Consider the following 24,088-nt stretch of genomic DNA (forward strand, 5'->3'; position numbering starts at 1 on the left):
ATCCTCGGGGGTTTAATGAGCAAGATTTTATTTCTCTGAGTACAGTACAGAGTGAATGCTGTGCAAACAAACTTCTCCAGCAGATGGAAGCATTAGTCAGCAAAAGCTGAGCTCTCACAGGACTGGCTGTAGGTGTCCTGCAGCACCACAAACCTCCACTGCTACTCACAGAACTTCACCATGTACAAACCCCAAGTGCTTCACACTAAAGGAATCTGTAATTCTGTACCACTTGAGACCTCCAGTATTGCTATAGCACAGCATACATTAGTTAAGTATTATTTTAATTTTTTAAATTTTTATTATTTAAATATTTACAGAAACCTGACATCGGTGGAAGTCCAGAGACAGAAAAAGCTGGAGTATGAATCATAAAAATATGGATTTCAGGTAAAATTTACCAAAACCCCATAAGCTCTACCAACCTTTCCCTACACCTCCCTGACAGTTAAACAAACACAGTCTAGTTCCTTGCTTGCTTTCTCATATTTTACCAGTAAATGTCATCCAAACATAAATGTTTAAAATGTACTTAAATACAATAACTTCAAGTTGCCAGGTACAGTGTTGAAATAAAACAAACTCAAGTTCAGGGGTCATTCTGAAGCTCAGTTAACAGAAAAAGTAACACAAGTGGCCATTAACAGTAGGGTCAAATATCCCTCTAATTACAGATTCAGCAACATCCCAGACTAGCACCTGCAATGCTGTTCCAGCCCATTAAAGCCCAGGAAAGGCCAGGATTCCTGACATACTTTACATGATGCAAGTCCCTTGGCTCACCATGAACAGAGCAGCAAACCCCACCATAGCATGTCAATTGACTAAACACTGTTTTCAAAACAGAATTTGGCTTTACACACAGATCTGAAGCACAAGCAAGTGACTATTCATGTCTCACCTGGTTGTTGGGAAGACCTGAGCACTGACTGGCTGCTGCTTTCCCCCTCTGTGAGCTGATTTGTTCCTTGACATCTGATCAAAATGACATTAAATTATTTCAGATATGAAGCACAACTTTCTTTTACAGTTATCCTGGCACAAAGACTGAGACTGTTTTGTTCAGTATGCTGAACAAATAAACAGTCAATCAAACAGTACTTTTAAAGCATAAGGAGGGGTACCCAAAATAAACAAACATCAAAAACCCCCAAACTCTATCCTCTTTCTTCTCCCCATACCTAAGTGGAAATTCTGTTCCCTGCCCAATGGATTACATTCCCTCTTCTGGATTTTCCTCCTAGTTCTGCCAGAGCTGAGCTGCTGCCCCCATTCCAGCATCCTCCCAACATTTCAGGAGCCCTGGATTTCAGTCAATAGTTCAGGTGCCCCTAAATTCCTCAGTTACCTGGCCTGACATCAGCACACTCCATGGCTGCTTCTTTGACTGCATTCCTGTTTGCAGCTCCACAGGAACTGTAAGGATTTTGATTTTCAGCCTGAAGATGACTGCACACAGTGGGGCCAAAGAATGGCTCATTCCCTGAACTTCAGTGGGAAGTTTGTAATTAGTTTCTAGTGAGCTCCAGAGCATCTGCAGGGCTACTGAGAGCACAGACTTTATTTGACATGTGAATCACACTCACACATGCATGACTTGACTAATATGCCCTAGACAAATTGCAGAAAGCTTGGAAAAGCTATTTTCATAAAAAGTTATTTACTTATCCACAGAGCAACTGCATGTATGTTTATGTACATACACAAATGCTGACGGAGGTAGAGCTCTGCACATCACAAACAGTGCTAACCACTGTTTACATCCCCACATCCTTACATGAATCACACACACTCACTAAACTTGTTCTTCAGCACCTTTCTCATCTCTAATAGCTGCCTCCTACTTTTTATTTAACCTCTGCTTCACCTTTCCCATAAGATGTTTCTGGGAACTGCTGGAATTATTGAAATAAGACAGGTACATGTCAGCAATGATGAAATAGAAATTGGGAAAGGTAGGAAAGAAGTGGAAAACAAATTAAAGGCACGCACAGAGCCTGGTGCAGATGCAGCAAGCTCAGGCTGTGACATTCACTGTTACAGCACCTCTGATGTCTGCTGGGATAAATACTGGGCTGGGCTATTTATCTGAGAAACCAAGGGAACCAAAGAGGAAAAAACAAAGAGCAATAGAAACTGCAGTCCCATCTTATGCAGAACCACAGGACAACACAGCTTTTCTCCATTTTAGTATGGTTTGATGTTCACAGTAACATCCAACAGTAGAAACAGGTGGGTCAGATCCCAGAGACCAATGGAAACAGCCCAGCCAGAGAAGTTACAGGACATAAAGCAATGGACTCTTTGAGTCACAGGCAGCCCTCCCTCGAATATAAAAATATAAATAAAAGTCTCTTCTTTATTCCAGTTTATGGGAACATTTCCTGGCACCCATCAGATGACAAACCCTTTTTCCCAGTTACCTCAGCCAACTCAGTAACCATGGCAACTGCCTCCAGTGCAATGACATCATATGGTTTCCTAGGCAACCCTTCCAGGGCAGTGATGTCATCTGGTCACCATGGCAATGCTCCATGAGGCCAGGAAGAAAGTGCTTTAAGTGGGAAGATAGGTCAGAAAGGACAAAAGAGGGCTCAGGGAAGAGCAGGATAAAAGATAATTGAGGTAAAAATACGAACTTTGTAACAACAACAGATGCAAGGAAAAGGAATGGATGGATAGACTGAAGGACAGACAGAAGACAAAAAAGAAGAAATTTTAAGTAATTTGAACTACAATTTTTTTTTAAAAAATCTTAATTCTCTAATCTCTAATACGTTATTTAGGTCAGAGATTCTGAATCAAAGCATGCATGGTCACAGGAAGTTTAAGCATGGTTCAAACACTGATTTACTTGAGGGACTTCTGACAATCCAGAAGAAAGTGTCAGAAATCTCCAGAGAGACACTGAGGGAAAAGACACTACATAGAATATATAGATACATTTTCTAATATATTTCCATTCTGACTGATTACCCAGGGCTCTTTCACAGCAATGCCAAAAACGAGGTGTTGCTGCCACACCTCTACAGGGCTTGAGGAGAAGATTCCTTTGCCCTCTCCCTTCTGCTCTTCATAGTTGAAGCCACAATAATAAGAACATGGTCAGCTGACAAATGAAAATGTGTTTTCCTTTTACTGAAAGCTCCTTCAGACCCTCATCAAGATAAAAGAGTGTCCCTTCTTTTTAATTGTCTAGATCTTCTTCCAATTCTGTTAAACTCCCAGATATTTGAATTTACTGAGTACAAATACCCTTTCTACATTCAATCCTGTTTTAGCTCTGGCCAGTCTCAGCCAGCAGACAATGTTACTGCCAGCTTTATGTTAAATGGCTATAAACCCCTGGGAAAAAGCTTCTTGGCAATAAAAGACCAGCATTATTGATACACAGTGTATACAGCCTTGAATGCAAGATAAAGTAACAAAAAGCTCTGCTTCTGAGGACAGCCTGCAGGCTAAAAGCTTAGGGCAATGTTCCTGAGAAAGCTTTCAGGTCTATCACAGAGCATCCAGCATCCAGCAAGGCATCTTCACTTCGTCTCTCTACAGCAAAACCTTAGTACAGTTTATTCAGCACAATTATTGCCCTCCACCACTCTTTTCAGATGGAGTTAATGTTGAATCAGATGTAGGGATTGTGATTGTAACACTGCAGCTCAGCAATGCAGGGTTGCAGCTGTGATATCTGCTAAAAGTGACTTGTTTTTTACAGTTGCAGATGAACATCAGCTGGTCTATTCAGACTCAAACTTCAAATAATGTGAAGCTTAGAAACCTCATTTAAGCATGGCTGTAGATGGGATATTTGTCTCAGAGTATCCCACAGAGTCCCTGGCAGCAGTGCCCACCAGCACAGCTCTCTGTACAGTTCAGCACAAAGGAAAAGAGCACATTCCTATACAAAGGACTTTGTACAGTTTGTCACAAGGAAACATTTTTGTACCTCAAGACCTCATGCAGATTGTTTATGCATTTAATATTCCAAGCACTTTCCAAATCTCTACAGAGGCAGGCATTAGGGCTCATAAAGTCCAACTCCTTCAGAGCAGCCCACTCAGTAAATCTCCAAGGGGTTTCATTGCAAAACCCTGCAGTCATCAGGCTGGAAATGTTCCAGGTGCTTAATCACACACAGCAGAGTGAGAACTGAGAGAGGGAAGAAAAATTCTCAGAGATAAGCAGCACTAGGAAGGATGTGGTGGCTGAGGGAGAGAAACAGGAAAAGGGGAGGAGGAGGAGAGGAAAGGGAGAATAAATATCTCACGCTGTTGATGAGCAGAAACACAAACACCAGAGACAGACACAAAGAAGGCCAGCAGTGGTTCCTCCAAGTTATTCTTCTGTCCTCATACACTTCCTCCCTAAATCAAAAGATATTCATGGAGCAGTCAGCTGCACAACTCACACAAAAATCAGGCTAAGCTGGGCATTCCCATGCAATCAACAGGTCTCACAAACCAGTTACATCTTCATGAAGTTATCAGAATTATTTCTGCATGGGAGTGGGAGGAAAGCTCAGCAGGGTCAGCACAGAATTAAGGAAAGTATCTGCTAGAGAAGAAAATAAGTGGGAAATAGGTGGTGAGGACTGTTTTGGTTGTGAGATGGGGTTTTTTCAGGCTGAGGTGTGAGACTGAAACAGCTGCATTAAGCTATGCTCCAGGCTGCAGTCTTATTTCAAAAACTAGGAATTTTTATGAAATGTGGCAAAATTCAAAATGTCCTTTTGTTTGACTTCTGATAAATCTCGTTGGTGAACAATGATATATGACAACATTAAGTAAAACAAAATGCTGAGAATTTACTTAAAAGGGAGAAAGAGGAAAATCTAGAATAACTAATGGCCAAGCAAAAACAAATCTGCTATAAACTGTGTTGCCCTAAATAACAAAGATTAATATGCACAAATATCTAATTCGTTCCCACAGTAAGTGCCATGCTTTACAAGTGCACATACAAGTTCTAGGTTAATTAAGAATAAGACAAATTCTGCTCTGACTGATACAAGTCAATAAAATCACACATAATAGAAGAATTGGTAACATGCAGCTCACCAGTATGGACAAAGTATTATAGTGAGAAATAACAGTAAAACTTTGCAGCAGCTGTCCCAGAAACGCTTAAAAGCTTCAGGTCTCAGGCTAGTTAGCCCTAAAAAAGTAATTGATTTTAAAAAACACAAGTTGAAATAACAGGGAGAAAAATAAGACTTGTTTCTATTGAGTAAGAAATAAATTGTAAAGGCAGAAAATATATTTATCACAAGGAATCAGAATATAGGTTGAATAACATATCTCCTGGGTATTCCTTACTTTGTGTCAGCCCATCCACCTGCTAATTAGCACCAAGACATTATTGTGATTGTGCTAGGATAACAGGATGAATAATTCATTATATCTTACCCAGAGATCTGGTACTTTAGTGGTTCTTAATCAGTTCCTAATCCATAATCTTTATGGCAGAATTAACAACATACATACACACATAATGTGTTTAGTAAAAATTTAAAGCAATTGTTTTAAACACAGCTAACAATGGGATAATAAGCTCAGCTTCACTAACCTAAAAATAAGTTAATTCTGTCCCCTTTTAGCCTAGGCTCATTGCCAGTCTCAAAGTGAGGAAGTGTCAGCTGTGGAAACCCAGAGAATGACTCAGCAGTGGTGCCACAGCACGATCATCTCAGCAATGCTGGGCTCTGATGATACCAATGGCAGAAAAAGTCTGAACTTCCCAATCCTTCCACACCATCTTAGAGCCCAGAGGGGCTTAATAGGACTTTTTTCAGGAGAGGCAAATGGCAGTCCTTAAAAAGCTTGGGGTGGCACGAGAGAGCAGAGAGGTCTCTGCCCTTTGAGGACATGCTGGAATCTCACTGACCCCTTGGACAGCCAGTCAGCAAACCCTTGGAGAGAGCTGGGCCGTTTCCTGCCAAAGGCAGGCCCAGCCTCCTGCTCCCTGCTCTGGATCTGGGATGCAGGGACAGGAACAGAGATGATTGCTCCAGGTGGCTCTGCTGCCATGGAGACAGGAAGCCACTACAGATGGTGACACCGTGCATCCCTCTGGGTGCTGCTCTAAGGCCCCACGCCCTGGGCAGGTGTGTCATTGCAGTGCCTGGGCTGTACTTCACAAATAACCACCCGGATTTGGCCTTTTTTTGAGAGTCAAAACAAAGAAAACATGGACAAGCACAAGTTTCTCCTTGCAGAGAGAGAACAAGATCCATTTTACCCAGCAGGGAAAGCAGATAATCACTGCCGTCCATCTCCTTCTCTGCCCTCTGCAAGAGTCAGATGTTCTTTTGTGCTGGAAGGGCACAACAAAAGTCACAAAGCCTGGTAGGAAGATGCTGCTCTGCCAGCCCCCTGCAATCCTGCTTCCTTCCAAAGTGTGCCTTTGGTGCTTGGGAAAGGAATCAATGCTTCCCTGCCATCCCTGCTCTTTCAGTAGCCTCTGCTGGAGAAATCCCTGAATAAAGGACATTCCTCACATGTTCAAACAAGGACGCAGTTCTCTAAATGCCACAATCTTTATATACAATTACTGAAAACATAATAGGCTTATCTTTCTAATAACATATGTTTTTTATAATTTATAAATAATTATTATGTTTAATATTTATAATTGGCAAAACATCACTGAAAGTCATATAGACAATATATTTTGATATATTTCTTCTCTTAGATGTATTGTTAAACCACTTAATTCTTCAGAGATGGAAGAGTTCAACTACCATTAGATTGAGTCCTCAAGTGGAATCAGATTATCGAATTATGTGAAAATAGCTCATACTAATTTGAGTACATTACAGTACATAAGTGATTTCTTAATGATTCCCTCCATAAGAAAATATATATATTAACTGCTGAAGTATTCACAGTGCTTTGCCTTGGTGCACTATGGGGTTTACAAAAACCCAACTGAATGAAAATAATTCATCTGGCTATAATGTTTGAGTTGAAACAGACCAAACTGGTTCATAAGCATTAGTTAAAATCATTTAGCCTAACATATAAGACAAGTAACACTGAAGATTTAGAAAAATGTGTATATTTGAAGCATATATATATATATATATATTTAAGTGTATTACAACATTTCTAGTTATTCAATATTAAATCACAATTGGCATATAGGAAAGTCATAATAAACAATGTTACTTCTAACAGATGGTTCAATTTCTAACGTCAAGTCAAAATTTACCTGGCCTGACCTCAGTGTTCAGAAAATATCTTTGTTTATCTCAGAAATCATTAAGGCTCAGACACTGAACCATCTGCATCTATGGAACTTCAAGTACTGTAGGCTTGTTCAGAACAAAATCTAAACATCCTCTGTCAATTATGTAGATAATCAACTTCACATTCTTCAAAATCTGCTACTGATTTCAAGGAGCTGCTTCAATGAACCTAAGATCTATTCAAATAGGTTTCTTGTGTTGTTGAAGTGGTTTAGCCAATTTTTCCTCATCAATTATGTTAAATTAATTCAAATATGCGGTGTGGATAGAATTTCAAAAAAACAAGGATACAAAGCACTGGAATAATTTTCCTGTTTTCTCTCTGTCCTTAAACTCAAATTGGTTTATTGAAAGACTTCCAGTTGGTCCCACGCTGACAAAAAAATGCTTTATAATGTATAACAACATCAGCCTTCACCCTTCTAACTTCCATTGTCACTAAGTCATTCTCTTACATGACTTAAAATACAGCCAGGCTTTTCATTTTCCTCAGTGTAAGGTGTACTCATGTAATTTTTTTCTAGATTATTATAAAGCAGCCTATTGCAGTTGCTGGAAGAGGCCCTGAGAGTAGGTTAGGGAACACCCTCATGCTCCTTTGGAAATAGATTGAGCTCTGGAAGTCAGTCCATCCAGCTTAGAGATGTAGATCACAGGTGTGAGTATAAAGGATGGAAATCCACAGCCTGGAGTTACAGGCAAGGGAAAGGCAATGTGGAAAATCTATTTCCAAACCCATAGTGAGACCCAAGTTGTAATGGAGTGAATGGCTACTTACCAGAGGAACTGTGGTCCTGATCTGTGTTATCCATGGGCCTCCAATCTCATCTCTCTTCTTAAGGTTTCTGCTTCCCTAGAACCTTCACATTCTCAGTGCTACTGCTCATATTGAAGAACAGCCTCTCAGTACATGGTTTAGTGTCCCATAGCATGGGCACATTTTGTTCCAGTGGTTCAATAGGGTGTGGGTGTTTTTGTACTCTGAGAGATGACCACAACCATTTCTGTGAAACTTGAACACATTTGAGCAGATTAGGACATGGACTGAAAGTATCTCTCTCCCTATAAAGACCACACAATTAATTTAAGGGCTGACTATGCCATAGTTTTCAAGTTCCTTTAACATCTCAGAAAATGCTGCTTTACTGTTAGCAGCTGTCAAGTTGCTAAAAAATCAAGGATATACATAGGCCTTGTTAATATTATACCAACACCCTCAGAATGACTGAATCTCTCAACAAAGATTTCCTGTGAAAGGCATGAAAACTGTGGTTCTGGGCAAGAGTGATGCTCAGATGGACACTAATGAAACCCTCACCATGTCAAGAGCAGCAAAGAACCTTTTATGCCTTCAAGGACACATAAAGAAGTCCCTCCTGGGGACAGGGGGAAAGTCACTCAATTTTGAGTCTTTCCATCGGAATTACCCCTGCTTCAAACAATGTTGTGAACTTCAACTAAGCACCTTTGGTGAATACTTCTGGTGTTTTCAAACAATAAATTTGGCATAGCCTAGGATTTTATTTATTTTAGAGATAGGCATAAGACATGACTTGAGAGTCACCTATGAGAAATACCAGTTCCAAAATACCTGAATCCTGTGGTCTACTGAAAAATATTGAAATAAACACGTGCTATTCATCAGCTTTGGTTTCCTCCAGATCAATGTAAGGATTACAAAACAGCATTTAGCAATCCCAGGGCCCAGGAAATTAAAAAGCTGCTGAAGTGTAAGCAAGGATATGGATTCCACTGGAGCATTTGTTTTCTTGCTCCATAGAAAACTCTCTTAACTCCTACCAAAACACAACCACAAAAACATGCTCTGCATGTCATTGGCTCATTCATTGACAGCTGGAAAACATGGGAGAAGTATCTGCTTTCCTGCTGGGACTCCAATTCACTGCTTCACAGCATCATTCTGCAGAATTGCTTTGCTCTCCACCTGGGATCCTATGCACCAGGGCAACAGCCAACCTTCAGCTGCCAGTCCAGAGATGCCAGACCTGCTGACCCACTTGCAAACTACATAATGCTCATGGTTTTGTGATAAAGGGTCTGCACAAGACAGTAACTAAAATGAGAAAGGACCCCTTGGCTTTTGAATTAAGAAAAAATATCAATAAAAAAGGTAACAGACAGGTACTTCTATCAACAGGGAAATAATCAACTGACAATATTTTATTAACCACCCCGAGTGTTTCTATGTAAAAAGGCAATCTTATAGCCAAGTTTTACCTCGGTTCCATGGGGGCAGTAGGAAGGTGTGTACCTATACTTTCACCTTTTTCAGATGTTGTGTTACTCTTTCAATTGTTGCAAATTTTACTGATACAATAAAGCTAGAATTATCTCTAAGATGACAGAATACATAAATGCACACAAACCTACCATTAATAACTCAAAAACTCTGGATACTTAAAAAGAACTAGTGCACTGCTTTTAAAAAGTACGAGCAGTCGTTGTGGGTAATTCTGACTAGCAATATATATTTCTATAATTAAAAACTACCAGTTCTGATAAATGAAAACTTACATGACCTTTGAGCTAGCTCAGGTGCCAGTGGCAGTCTGGATACAGCTAACTTCTCCTGCTTCTGGGACATACCATGACAGAAGTGTCTACAGCACCAATAAACGTGCATGTACTCTAACTGTTGGGAGAAAACAAAAACAGTGTTAAGTTTGTGGACTAGGTTTATGTGAGCTAAATAGAGAAAAGCAGTCTTCAGCAGTAAGAATTGCTTCTGTTTGAAGCACGTAAATATGAAATAGTTACTGGGGTACTCAAATGTAAAGCTGATTTGGTGATCAGCGCTTCAGAGAAAGAGCTTAGAGGTTGCAGTGGACAGAAGCAAACACAAGTCTCTGCATTGATATATATGGTAAGTTATGTGCTTTACAGCTGTTCAGCAGCTCTTGTACTGAGCAAACAACCAAATATACCACCTTGGGAAACTCCACTTTAATAGAGGTGACCCCCACTGCAGGTGCTTTTAGGGTTTGGGTTTTTCTTCTTTCAGCACACTATGTTGTGTTTTTGTGTTGTTTACCACGCGTCAACCTCTCATTAAACTTTTGATTAAAAATGTTTTAACCCATCAGTGACGTGTTAGATAACTCTACCTCTGCTCTGAACAAAAGACAGGACAGCTCATGTAGAGATAACATCCCTGAAGCAGCATTTTATTTTATTCACTTAATTCCAAAACATTTAATTTAGAAGTCTGGCTTCCCAGTCATCCATCTTAACATGGGCAAATATTGACATAGAGTTGTCAGAATACACAGACAACTAAACAGCCAAAGAATTTACAAAAAATAAATTCATGATTCTTCAAAACAACTGCAAAAGGTTACAAGTATCAAAACTCTTAGGTAGATGCACTGCATTTAAAGAAACTGTGCACATAAGTTAGAGGCAAAAAAACCAAATTGCTACTGAAACCTCACATTTCAAACAGTTTATTGTAAACTGATGAACAGAGCTGTCATTTCACATCAGCTTAGCTGTTTTCTTTGACTGAAAAAAAATTTGGGGTGGCTAATTTACTTGGCATGCACAAAATGTACTGCTTAACAGAACTGTCAGCTCATTTCAAATGGAAAACTTTAACTGGAATCTAGTTATCCTCAATCACTTTCCATTATTCTTTCCCGTATTTTCCAATCAACAGGCAAACTAAAAATGCCTCCTTCTGCACTGCTCAAGTGCGACTAAGATAAATAGGGCCAATAAACCAATCAATCCATCAATGCCCATGAAGACCCATCTGAAACTGCTTCTTGATAAAGTGGACAGCAGATCTGAACAGCTGTACAATACAGATATGCTTAGCACTAGATATTTAGTGTGACTGTGGCAAGGAAATATTGGTGATGATGGGGATGGCCAAGTGGATGAAAGAGGGATTAGAGGAAAGCTTATTAATTATTGCCCTCTCCTGCTTCTTCATCCTGCTGATCACTCGTCCAGAGAGTGAGGTTATCTCGAAGTAACTGCATGATGAGAGTGGAGTCCTTGTAGGAATCCTCATTTAGTGTGTCCAGCTCTGCTATGGCATCATCAAAGGCTTGTTTGGCTAAAAGGCAGGCCTGCTCAGGGGCATTCTGGATTTCATAGTAGAACACTGAGAAATTGAGTGCCAGCCCAAGCCTAATGGGGTGAGTGGGCTGCATGTGCTCTTTGCTGATTTCAAAAGCCTCTTTATAGGCAGCTTCTGAGGCTTCCACGACACTGTTCTTCTTCTCTCCAGCAGCAACTTCTGCCAAATAGCGGTAGTAATCCCCCTTCATTTTCAGGTAAAAGACCTTGCTCTCATACTGGAAGTCATTGCAGTTCTTGATCAAGTATTTATCTAGGAGAGCCAAAACATCATTGCAGACTGTCTCGAGCTCCTTTTCTATCTTCTCCCTATAGGCTTTAACCTTCTCCAGCTTCTTCTCATTCCCATCTGCCATGGTCTTCTGCTCTATGCTGCTGATGACGCGCCAGGAGGACCGTCTAGCTCCGACTACATTCTTGTAGGCTACAGACAGCAGGTTTCTATCCTCGTTTGAGAGGGGCTCATTCAGCTCAGTCACCTGAAAATACAGAAAAAGAGCAAATTTAAAGGGTTTGCCTTAGACAAGAGCGTACAAACTTCCTTCAATACTTCCATCACAAAGTGCAAGATTCAAAATTTCTTCTAGAACGCAAAATTCCTTCTAGACAGGAGTAACTTTGTAACATTGAAAGTTCAAACTGTTCTGCAGTCAGGACTTAAGAGAGAAATCCCCACAGTTTTGAAGTAATAGAAGGGGTATTTAGAAGCCATTGCAAAGAACATTCACTGAATAAAACTGAGTCAAACGTGTAATGGAGACGCAATCACAGAGGAAGTCTCAGGTTTTTCAGGAAGTCTGCTGCAATTATACAGACTACACACTTAGTGATGAATTTAAATGTACCTAGAACACCAGTTTTTTGAATCTGGAGCGCAGCAGTGACACTGGAAGCTGATGAAATTCTCCCATTTCTGTCTCCTGCTGCTTGCTTCCATTTGACAGCAGAGATGGAGGCACTGCAGTCATGAAGCTCTGCACAGCACAAATGGAATTAGTGTTTCATTATTTTTCAGACACGCAGTGAGTGATTATACAGTGTAACACAAATTTACCCTGATTTCTGCTAAGTGGCTGCAGACAAATTCCAGGGATAGGCCATGAAAGAAACTGCACAGATATAGGACAGCATATCAAGAACAAAGCCATGATCAACTTCAAACTGCTACTTCAAAAAGCTGATAGAAGGATAATACTTCTAATACTGTATGTTTAGGCCTATTTCACTTGATGTTTTAATTCAGGCTATCAGACTCATGGACACTTGAAATTGTTCTACTTTTTAAAATTTATATGCATGAAATTTAACGCAAAGGAATTAGGATGAAAAATGTAACTCCTCTACCTTAAGCATATTGCTTTAAAAGTAGTTGCTAGAATTCTAAGGATATGTACTTCAGTGTGAAAATAAACTTGTCCTTGCTCAGACACTGTTAAAATCATTAATTATTTATTTTTTAAAATGTGCATATTTACACTGCTTTACAGGTACCAGAGTGTTCACAGCCAAATACTTACATACTACAAACAATCAAGTCATAAATATTTACACTATTCTGAGACTGCTGGTGTAGGCAGTGAACCTTCTAACAAATGTGCTTATTTCCAGATCAAAAAAAAAAATACATTAAATAACTCTTACAGTAAGAGAGAACTTACTTTCAAATTTAGGTTTTGTTTTTAAAATGTATTAAGTCAATTAGTTTTATCTCCAAAATGACTTTTCCACAGTTCAGGAACCTGAACTCCCAAATGACACGGCTCTGCTTGTCCTAATAGATTTAGAGGCAGCCTATAGAGGATGAAATCCACAGGAATAAACTCTAATGATATCTTCAGAATCTTCATCATAGCTCCCAATCAATATTTTCCTCAACAATCTCCACCACAACCTACCTGAATCTTCTCTAGTAAAAGATATTAACAGTTCTTTCACTGTTTAGTGACCAAAATGGGAGCATACAAAAGGACTATAACCCTGGAATTCCTAGCTCCACATGCTAATGAGTGTGGCAGTACTCCATCAGCTCAGCAATTACTTCTGTGTGTGATCCCACAAAGGCCACACACCAAGCTGAGCTCCTTCCACACAGAAAACAGCCCAAAGTGAATGTTCCACAATGGAGAGCACATCCATGAGCTGACCCAGGTCAGTGGCCTGTGATTATATGGCTTTGTCACCCGGAGCACATCACTCAGCTACAGCCAGTTCTGAACCAAAATGCAAAAATGATTGTACCTGAGCCAGTATAGAATCAGCTTAAATTAATAAAACTTGCCTGATACAAAGTTATGCAGTCCATCATTGTGAGACAAATACAAACCAAACAAATGAATTTAAATCAGATTAGTTTCTTGTATCACGTGGTTTCAGAGCTCTACACCAAGAACTGGAAGTTCTGTAGCTACAGGTACCCAGAGAAGGCCATGAGGAAGTCATCTCCCAGCAGGGAAGAGCACTGCTTACATTAAAGACAACTCATTCCCCTCTCCTACACAAACAACACTTCATTAACCCCAAACCAGACACTCAGGGATAGGTACTAAAAATATAGAATATCCCACACTTTTTAAGTCCATTTATATATACAGGCAGATAAAGCCTACATAACAAACTAGAACCTCAAGCTAATTTTATTTCAAAACCTTTAGTTCAATACTCAAATTTATTTCACAGTGTAGTATTTCTCACGTGACTAATTTTAAAATTCTGTATCTCACACTACTCACGTTACCAATTTTAAAAAGTAAATTATTTTTTACCACTATGTAGCTATATTGGAAAAGCAACATAAATCAATAGAGGTCCTAAGCACTACCTCTTAGGATTAATACTGTCCAAAAACCCAAGGGCTTACACAGCTACAATTCTTCATGGTTTCTGGAATTATCTAAACCAAAGGGTACTCAATGCTGTAATCTCAGAATGCTGAAACATTTGTTGCATCATCTGAGAGCCTTTCACAGTTACACCCAAAGCATCTTTCTCCAGTGTGCTGAGAAGCAATTCTGTACCTACCGTGTGAGCTTTATTTGAAACAGCCGGAATCCTGGAGCAGCACTTAATGCAATGGGAATACCATGGAAGAATGCCATTTAAATTTGACTCTATTTGCTGTTAAAATTATTTTAATAGTTACAAATTAATGTACACAATTACTTGTAATAGCAATTATTTCTTTTTCCTCTCTTGTTTACACATTACAATCAAAAATACTGGAATTCTTCCATGAAAAAAAAAAGTTTACAACAACAAAAATTCATATTGAGCAGTAAATTCCTTTTTAAGCTACAAGTGCTACTTGGTCTAGCTTTTTTCATTATAGAACAACTGATGGGAATAAAAAATAAATGTTTTTCCAGCTTTACGCTGACAGATGAAACAGCAGCCTTGTCACTCTCCAGTGGCAGAGTCAAAAATCAGGCAAATGCACTTTCACAAAAACAAGCATTTGTTATTTTTATGTTTCTGAACTACCATGCTGTTAGCTAAATTCTGTATTGTAAAGGGTAGTAATATCTAAAACTGAAATTAATTGCTCACATTTCAATTGACACTGAAAGCACACTACTTTCATATAGCACCTTTAAAAAGTATCAGATGTGTTACAAGCAGAGATTTTGGAAAAAAAAAATAAACTTTTCAAATCAAGATACCCTGGAGAATAGATTTCTGAGAGTACTGATTTCCTTCCTTTTGGAGGAAGTCTAAATTCTCTGGATTGCACAATTACTTCAATATTAACCTATATGAATTAAAAACTCTCTGAATTATCTCTCTGCTATTTGCAGTCACTGAAACAGAAGTATGAAGTGTGAGGACAGCCAGCCCTCAGAGCATTCCACAGATTATGCTCAGACCTACAAAATCAACCTCAACACTGAAGAGCATTCTGGAAATTGCTGTGTTGGAGTGAACATCTGTGAAAGCCAAATAACAGATGCTACATCACAGACATGCAACAGTGTATGAACAGCTCTAAGTAAGGGAACTGTTGCTTCTAAACTCAGACTGCTTTTTGTATTTTAAATGTATCTGTAAGTTTCAAGACTCCACTTACTTACAAACTGTCCTTGAGCTCCCAATTACATGATCACACAACTTATTTGCAAGCAGAAGTGGCATTTCAGATGAGAATACCACAGCTCCAGGTAAAGCAAAATTTGCATAGCAATTAGAACAGTTTGAAGACAACTGGACATACACACTAGTTGCAAGTACTTTATTTACACATTTCCTAAAGCAAAGCAGCTGTGTTCTCATGGTTTCACATGTGCCCAGAGACCATACATGCACTGTAAGTCTGCAGTTCTTGGAGATACATAAAGCTTTCTACTAGCAACAGCTAGAAATTGTCTTCTTGAGCAGTACATTTTAGTGAGTTCTCTATTTCATCTTTTAAAATTACCAACTGAAAGAAGAGCTGTTACTATTACATTGTTTGTATCAAGAACTCTAGGGATAGAATTGTAAATACACCTTATTTAAACATCTTGTGTCTGTGGTATTGAGATACTCAGAAGTATCACTGTTTTAGAACTGGACTGGTTGTAGTATTTATTATAACATAATAGCAAAAGTGAACAAAAGCAGCAAAATTAGTGTCTTTTTGCTGCCCTCCTTTAAGGGAGGCGACATTCTTACAATAAAAATGTGGACTCCATTTGAAGCTCCTTTTCAAAATAAAAATCATCTTGTGCCTTTAAACAGCAGAACTCTCGAGAGAAACAGTTCCTCTTGGGGCCTTTGGTGTTCACAGAGGACAGATCAGCAAGAACAAACCAACTGTAATCTGATATGGAAAGACACTGCTAAGCATCCAGTGGCACTAACATTACCCATAACACTCAGATGGTGTAAATGCTTTGTTTTCAAAAAAGGAACTAGACGTAACAGGTTTGATCATTCTACAATTTTATTATGCACCAGTACAATCAGATCAGTACAAATAATTTTCGTTGCTTGGTTCTGAAAGGAGTAGAGTTGCAAATGTAACATTGTTTAAACACATTTCATTATTCAACAGGGTACGGAATGCACTGAGAAACTGTTACCCTACAAATAAGTGGCAAAAAGGCAACGTTAAAGCTCGGGAAATGCTCCTGGAACAAGGGGTAGCTTTCACACCTGGACGCAGCTACTACCTTTGAGTCACCGATGTCAGTGAGGCCGCTATTCGCGTCTTTCACGGCGAGGCAAAAGAAACGTCTAGAAGAGGAAGGGGCTCCTCCTGCTGTGTGCCCTGACAGCCCCCGCCGCAGTGCCCATCCCGCAGGACCAGCGCCCCAGACGCTGGCGGGTGCCCAGAGGGGAGACGCGCCCCAAGGTGGAGCCCCCGCGTGGGGGTGGGCGAGGACGGGCCCACGTGCGGCGGAGAAAGCGCGGCGCTCCCGCCGCCAGCAGAGGCGGGCGGCGTTCAAATGGCCGCACCGCGAGCCCGATTGGCGCGGTGGGAGACGGAGAGGAGGGCGTGGGGACAGCCACACCCCCGGGGCAGGGACAGCCGGGGAGCGGGAGGGCTGCGAGACAGCCTCCACGGGGAATGGGGGGAACGGGGAGGGGGAAGGAAACAGGTTTTGAGAGGGGGTGCTAGGTCCGGTTTGGACCGGCTACTCTTTGTCTCCTCTCTGCCGAAGGCAGGTAGTACTGGGCACCGCCCCACACGGCGGCGAGGTGTCCCGGCGGGATGGTCTGGCTCCTGCTCCCGCCCTCCTTTCTTCACCGCCACGGGTGGGACCCGGCGGCTCGCATCCTGCCCGGACCAACCCCGCCTCGGAGCAGCCCGCACTTCCTTTCCCTCCCTCCCCCGCCGCTACTCCCCTACACACTCCTCCCCGAGTACGCCCCACGGCCGCCACGCTACCGGCCCCACTCACCGACTTCATGGCCGAGGCCATGTCATCGTATCTCTCCGCCTGCTCGGCCAGGCGGGCTCTCTGCAGCAGCTGCTCTCGGTCCCCCATGGCCGCTTCCGTGGTGGCTGCCGGGCTGGGCAGGGAGAGCGGAAGGCGGGCGGGGATGTGCGGCTGGGCGCGCACGGGTGGCGGGAGCAGGAACTGTAAGCGGAGCCGCCCGCTGGGCTGTGCCGGGCCGAGCTGGGCTGTGCCGGGCTGAGCTGTGCTGGCCGCCGCTCCCTCGCCCGCCGGCCGCGCTCCCGGACCGACCGCGGCGTGTGCGGCTCGGAGCCTGGCGCTGCTGCCGCCGCCCGCGCCTGCGCGCCGGGAAGGCAACGAGGGGGCGGAGCCGCGGTGCTGCAGGGGAGGGGAGGGGGCGCCGCTCCCCCGCGCTCTATTTCTAGGTGACGTCACTTGCTATAAATAGCCATGGCGGGGCGCCGGCCGCGGGCCGCGCCTGCGCGCTGGGAGTGCTGCATTTTCCTGCTGCAAAGGTGGAGGTGGGCGGGGGGCGCGGGCACTGCGGGACGGGGCACGGCTCGGCTCGGCACGGCACGGGCTTGGACACCGACACCGCCTCGCCCGCCTGCCTGGCCGCGGCAGGGACACGGGCGGCACACGGCTGGCTGACCACGGGTCGGGGTGACCACGCTCCGCGTTCACGTGTGCGACCCTGCCCTGCCCGCGGCTGCTTTGTGCGGCCGCAGCCTGCAGTGGTGGCACGGCTGTGCCTCTCTCGGGGAAATAAGTGTATCTCGCATCCCGGCTGCCTCGAAACAGCCCGACTTGTGGGGGTGGTACCACGGACCAATTCTACTACCTTACCTAAGAGATGCAGCTAAATTCAATTTTACTACGTATTTTAATGTGTAATAGTCAAGCTCCGCTTTCGCGGATTGATAGACTACCATTCTTACATAAAAATTATCTCAAGGTAAGAACCTGGCACAAACAACAAACTGCTGCTGGTGTCCACAGAAACGCTGGGAGCCACGTTACTCATCTCTTACAATAAATCATAGATTAACTTTTCCCATTCAATCCTGGCCAGCATTTAAACATGCCTGCACCGCTGAAGGTACGGGGAGCTGCTGTGCAGCCGAGCGGAAGGTTTGCTCACCAGCAGAGAGTTCAGCACGGAGCACCTGTGGCAATTGAAGCTCACATCCGTCCTCGCCCCCAAAGACAAGGAGAGAAAGTCCAGCGGTACACCCGGGAAGCGGGGACAAGGCTGCTCTCACTCCTCCCGATGCTCTCCGCTACCCTCGGTACTCTCACACTGCTTCAAATGAGTCAATCCAGTCCCTTGTGTCAGACAAAAGTTTTTAGCCTTAACTCTAATGCTGCTGGCTTTTGTGCATTAAACCCTAATGCCAGTTAAAATAAATGCTGCCATTTTTAAAGGGATTAGATGAATATAGCTGTCTTGTTAAAAGACATAAATAAATATGACAAGTAAGAATAAACTATAGTTGTATGTAATAAGGCATGAAAGATAAAATTTAGCAAGTTATAAACTGATTGCCAGAACATTCTGGAAACAACTCTTGCAGTAGTGTGAAGCACATACACTACTGTGCATGCATCCCAGCAAGCCAAATGGGGCTTTTTCCTACTGGGATTTTGTTTTCACTGTTTCTAAGAGAAGGCAGTGACATCCAAAACTTGAACAGAATGGATCCCAGGCATCAGTTCAATTTTTTATCATAATTATTTTAAAACTTGCATTGATTTTACCTTAGAATAAATGTTTAGGTATAGACAGCAAAGATGTGATTTTGAAAATATATAGTTCCATGTCAAAATACAAATTTTAATGCATCTGACCCTCAGGCAAGAGTAGTGACAGATGTGCCAATCCTCCTTGCCCAGTTCACTTCAGTTGGGAACCTTTGCAGTTGTAATAATCTCTCAGTAGAGATTAGTCAGTTTGCAAAGCATTCCAACAGCTCTGAAAATATGTAGGGTTTACCAGCAGCTTTCTAGTCTTGTACAGCAGCTTCAGACTCCCCAGGGAAATGGATTACAAAGTATTTTTAAAATGAGTTATTCACCCACTGAACCAATCTGCATTAATCTGCCAAATATATGTGGATATATCTACACATGCACAAAACATTCTCATTAAATGCTTTGGTTTCTTTAATTGAGGCTTCTGTAAAACAGCTACTTTTCAGTCTAAAGCGTCTCAAAAATTCCTAACCTTGAATCCACGAGGTCATGTGTAACCTTGCTGCTCTAAAACCAGATACAAATCTAAATTCAACAGTTTCAAGAAAAAGTGCTAAAATAAGGCAACGTTGTGTGCAGCATTTCCACTCTGGCTGTAACCTAAAGAAAGGGAAGAGATTGCATTTCACATCCAAGGTCTGGGGGAGAGTACCTATATTCTCCTGTGCATACAGTGCCTAGTGCTCTGGATCTTCACCCTCAGTAGTGGCTCCACATTTCCACAGAGGTACAAATAAACAGAAATTAGAGCTCACACAGTGAGTTTTATAATCTTCTACAATATTTATGAGTCACAATGTCTTAAAACAAAAATGGAAAGGAAAAGGAAAAATCAGCAGGTCTTTTATTAGAGTGCCGAATGGGGTGCAAGCAGTGCCTGACTGTGGTTCCCCTGCTGAGCTCAATGCCAGGCATCACTCCATGATTCCCATCAAAGCTCAGGAATACTGCTCTCATGAGGCAGGACTGAGAATTGTTCCCAGAGTGACCACACCCAGCAAGAATTTGTAGATGGAGAAATTTATGGCGCTGAAAATTGCACTATGACCTAAGGCAGTGGCTCTGCTCCACAGGCATATCTGATTATTGGACAGCACCCATGTTCCATAAATAGCTCCCTGCTGAAATGCCATTCCAGTTCAGTGTTCACTCGCACAGGGGCACTGGGGACACCACAGCTGGCTCAGAGGCCATCTCCCAGTGCTGATGTTTAGCTGCAGGGACACTGGTGAAGAGGCAACACCACCAGGAAACCACCATGTGCCATTCCCAGGCTTTCACCATGGTGGAAAACCTCCCCTTGTGCTGTCCTGGAAGCACTGAGGGAGCACACACATTTCGTGCTGCTCTTTCTGAGAGTCACGGAACTACAGCAGTGCTGCTACAAAGTTCCTGCCACTACCATCCTCCTGATCCCTGGAGAAAATGATCTTCCCTCTCCTTTCTGCAGCAAGGAAATGTTTTATTTAGGGAACTGCTAAATGATGAAAGTCTTGGGGACAGGATACTGAGAAACAGAGAGAGAGAAGAGAAACCACCCACTGGTGGGGGAGGTTAACCAGCTTCCACATCACAGCAAATGAAGCAGAGACAACTATGGAAGAGAAAGAGATGGAGTTTGTTAACATCTGGTCTTGGAAATACTTGTGCCTGGCCCTTACATGGGGCATGATGCTCAGATAGTGCTGTAAGGACAGATTCTTCCAGAAGCTTAGGACTGTCTGTAATTTTTATTGTTAGAATTCTAGCAGCACATTCCCCCAGTAAAGTGAGATAAATGTGCATCAGGAGGATAGATGGTGTAACCAACGACAAGATCAGAGCACGAGATAGCAGTGGGCGTAGCTGTAGTGTGATGATTCTCTCCCAAACCACAAGGGACTGTAATTTCAGTGACATACTTCTAGCCAAGCCACACACCACAGTTTAACAAGCCTCGAGGCTGTCACAGTGTGTGAAAATATTCTACTCTTTGTCATATTTCAATTTCATATTAATCTTGAATCACTCTCACAGAACCTCCCTCATAACTCAAGGGTAAATCCTAGAATGAAGAAAGATGACACTGCCTGAGTGCTGCTCAGCAGCAGCAACAGGGTTCATGCCACGCACTGTGGTGAAGTACATTGTGTATCTATTAACCTGCATGGGAAGAACTTTAAAACAGAAGGGTACTGATTTGTATAAAACCTGTGAAGCTCTTGCTCCCACGTGGGAAAGGGTAGGTCTGTACCCCAAAGCCTATTTGGGATCACTGCAGTCTATTTAATACCATTCAGTATTCACACACAGTAGCCTTTTGCATGTTCAAAATCCTGTGCAGACACAAGCTGATAAACCCTCAGAACTCTCTGCCAAAATGTGCTATCTTCCAGCACCTGCTCATTTCAGAGTCCAGTGAGGAAACAGCACTATATCTGAATAAAAGATGATGGCAGTTTTTCCTTGCTAGAATGATTCAGGGATATGCACAGGGGGTTGTCAGGCATGCTCAGTTGTGGGGGTTCCTTTAAGCAGCAAGAACACTTTAGCTTTAACTCCTCATGAGCTACTTCAAACTACAGTGTTTGCTAGTCCTGCCCAGGCAGAAGAATGCAGTTTTACTCTTTATATAATGAGGGCAAAGTAACCAGAATTCACAAGCTTCAACAGGAAAACATGAAAAATCCTGCTTATCAGCAGCTGCCACCAGAGCACCATTTTGAAAAGAGGCTCTACAGGTAAGAGGAAAAAGAAACAACCTGTGTTAAGAAAATAAGAACAATACGAACACAAAATAACTCAATCCTATGATTTCTGGAACCTCTCCGAAAGACGCCTTGTGCTGAGCATAAATAATTAAGGACCCAGCATCAACAGCCACATTTAAAAAATAAGACCAGATCTGTCTTAACAAATGAATTTTCACTGCCCTTCAACCTTTACCAAAGTGGATTAGTTTGACTTAGAACTGGATTAAATCCCACTGAAAATGATTGATCTGAAACAATGACCTTTCACTGTAGAACACAACATGAAAGACTTTGGGGATAAGACTAATGAAGTGCAGAGATAAAACAAAATGCCTTTACCGACAATTCAAAAGTGGCCTCTGATTCTGGGTGCCCTACTCGAGTCACTGCACAGAGCGCTCGTTTCCTCTAAAAATGAGGCCCCAAGAAAGGTGAGCCAGGCATCCAGAACAAGAGACTGCCTGAAAACACTCTTTTGAAGCTGTGTCTCCCAGCATTTGTCCTGAGTGGGTGTTGGATGCACCAGTGACTGTGACAGTAAGCAGAACTGCCAAAGGGACGGCACGCAGGAAAAGCTGCTGCTCACGCCCTCGATCCCCTGTGGCAATGACGTGGATTCGTTCAGGGAAGTTTTCATGGCAGCTGCTGTGCAGGACCTCCTCACAGCCATTTCCACAGCACACTTCCAGGGCAGAACCACCCTCAGCCTCTGACCTTGCCAGGCTCAGGGCTGTCTGCTGAACTGCCAAGAGAAAAGCCACCTGTAGCAGCAGTGCTGGACAACATGGATGCTGCCTATTGGGAAAGTGTTCCTCTCACCTCAGGGAGGGTCTGGTAACACAACTTCTGAAAGTGCTCCTAGATTTCCATCCCCTTTCTGTGACCAATCAATACATACAGGCACTGTACTTTGGGCCCTTATATGCCTTTTAAGATAAAAATAACTTTGATTTTTTTCTATCTAGGGCAAGCTCCTTCCTTTGCTAGGCCAAGCCATGTGGAGGAGGAGAAATGACAACAGCAGGTACAGCACATTCAGCTCAGGGCAGGTCAGCCACGTGCTCAGCGTGCTTCCAAGTACAGCTCCAAGGAAGAACAACATAAACACATCCAGAGCTTGCTACAGATGGTAGCACAGGGAAAGCAGAACATGATGGGGACACGAATCACATCTAGGAAACCAGAACGAGGCAAGACAAAATTGAACAATGTGAATACAATGGAAAGAACTCCACTAGGCTCTCATTGAAAGGTGAACTCCAGCCAGCAGCACAGGCAGAGGTCAAAAGCATTACTGGCATTCAGCACAGATTCACTTGTTCTCTTCCCCTGCTGCATGGCCAGACACCCCATCTGTTCTGCTTATGGATGGGGAAGCAGCACCCCACCCCTGAGCCCTGCTCAGCCCCTGTAACCCAGCATGGCCAAGCCCTGTGAGGTCATCTGTAGGCACCACTTGCAAACTCCTGTCCAAATGCAATTAGCTCCTCAAAAGTGCTTTGTGCAGGTTCAATATCTAGGTGACACGGGGCAATAGTGGGCCAATATACACTGTACTTCAACCACTTGACTTTGCATCTCTGAAAGGGATGCAAACTTTAATTTGCTTGATTTTACATATCAAACTTTGAATTGTCTAACGTTAATTTACAGAAAAGTAATAAGTTATTTCACCTGGGAAAAGACCTAGAAAATTCAGTTGTCCTCCAGAGAGCAACTGTACCAAATTCAGAAATTAAATTCATTAAGTATAAAAGGCCTTAATTCTGCTTTAGATGAAAATTCTTTTTCAGATTTAAGTTAGTTTGGAAAAGAGACTTGTTGTTCTAGCAGTCCTGAGGAATTTTGCTGAATTGAGCCCCTTCTTTTTAACTGGAAACTCAAAACAACTGTGTTCTTGAATTATTTTTAAAACTTACGAGGTCTTAGGACACTGGTGTCGTTAATGTGGTAGAACAAAGGTCACTTATATGCCAAGCCAAAATACCTGCATTCCCTAGCATGGGTTGCTTTCTTAGAAAAGAATGTATATAGAACGACAGCTAACTAAAAATGCTATACAGGCAATGTTAATCTAATCTTATCTCTCCTGACAGGAAACAGAACGAAGTATTTGAAAGGAACTTAAAATAAGAGAGGCGTCATTCCTCTTTACTCCAATACATCTTCAACAGCGGGGAGGTGTAACCCCCCTGGCTTTCATCCACATGTACCATGTACCGCTGGCTGCCCTAATTCAGAGTCATTGTAGTGACACGTCATCAGCAGGGATGAAAATTAAAGTACCTTATTTGGGATCTCAGACAGCGGCCCAGCAGGACCCAGCGGGAATTTCGCTATGGGGCTGCTGCCTGTGGATGGAGCCGCAGGTGGCAGGCTCC

General features: G+C 42.5%; 2 protein-coding genes and 1 long non-coding RNA gene across 4 annotated transcripts in view; 1 reads left to right on the forward strand and 2 right to left on the reverse strand.

Moving 5' to 3' along the window:
* Positions 1-8,163, reverse strand: part of SLC5A1 (solute carrier family 5 member 1) — a 49,989-nt gene extending 41,826 nt beyond the window's left edge. The window contains exons 1-2 of one of the 2 annotated variants that reach the window (XM_085592994.1): positions 8,025-8,161; positions 902-975 (exon numbers count right to left, since the gene is read on the reverse strand). The gene's annotated coding sequence lies outside the window, so the exon portion shown is untranslated. Of the gene's footprint in view, positions 1-901; positions 976-8,024 lie in introns of both variants that reach the window. The other variant, XM_085592992.1, reaches the window with a different exon arrangement.
* LOC146765994 (uncharacterized) overlaps positions 1-20,156 on the forward strand; it is a 35,348-nt gene extending 15,192 nt beyond the window's left edge. Inside the window, exons 3-4 of the long non-coding RNA XR_014958639.1 lie at positions 321-18,178; positions 18,296-20,156. This is a non-coding gene — a long non-coding RNA (uncharacterized LOC146765994). The remainder of the gene's footprint in view (positions 1-320; positions 18,179-18,295) is intronic.
* On the reverse strand, positions 10,405-17,553 carry YWHAH (tyrosine 3-monooxygenase/tryptophan 5-monooxygenase activation protein eta). The gene is made up of 2 exons (XM_021549952.3): positions 17,227-17,553; positions 10,405-11,829 (listed from the first exon to the last, which is right to left on the reverse strand). Exons 1-2 carry the CDS (start codon positions 17,311-17,313, stop codon positions 11,173-11,175), a joined length of 744 nt encoding a protein of 247 aa, XP_021405627.1. The 5' UTR covers positions 17,314-17,553; the 3' UTR covers positions 10,405-11,172.
* Positions 20,157-24,088: the final 3,932 nt, after the last annotated feature.

The sequence above is a fragment of the Lonchura striata genome, chromosome 15 (assembly GCF_050655825.1).
Source record: "Lonchura striata isolate lonStrDom1 chromosome 15, ASM5065582v1, whole genome shotgun sequence".
NCBI classification, from domain to species: domain Eukaryota; kingdom Metazoa; phylum Chordata; class Aves; order Passeriformes; family Estrildidae; genus Lonchura; species Lonchura striata.

Bases quoted from the DNA above. Each gene is read 5' to 3' on its own strand.
- YWHAH (XM_021549952.3), bottom strand. From the start codon at position 17,313: ATGGGGGACCGAGAGCAGCTGCTGCAGAGAGCCCGCCTGGCCGAGCAG. The intron at 11,830-17,226 runs GTGAGTGGGGCC...CTGTATTTTCAG, and splicing joins TGGCCTCGGCCATGAAGTCG to GTGACTGAGCTGAATGAGCC.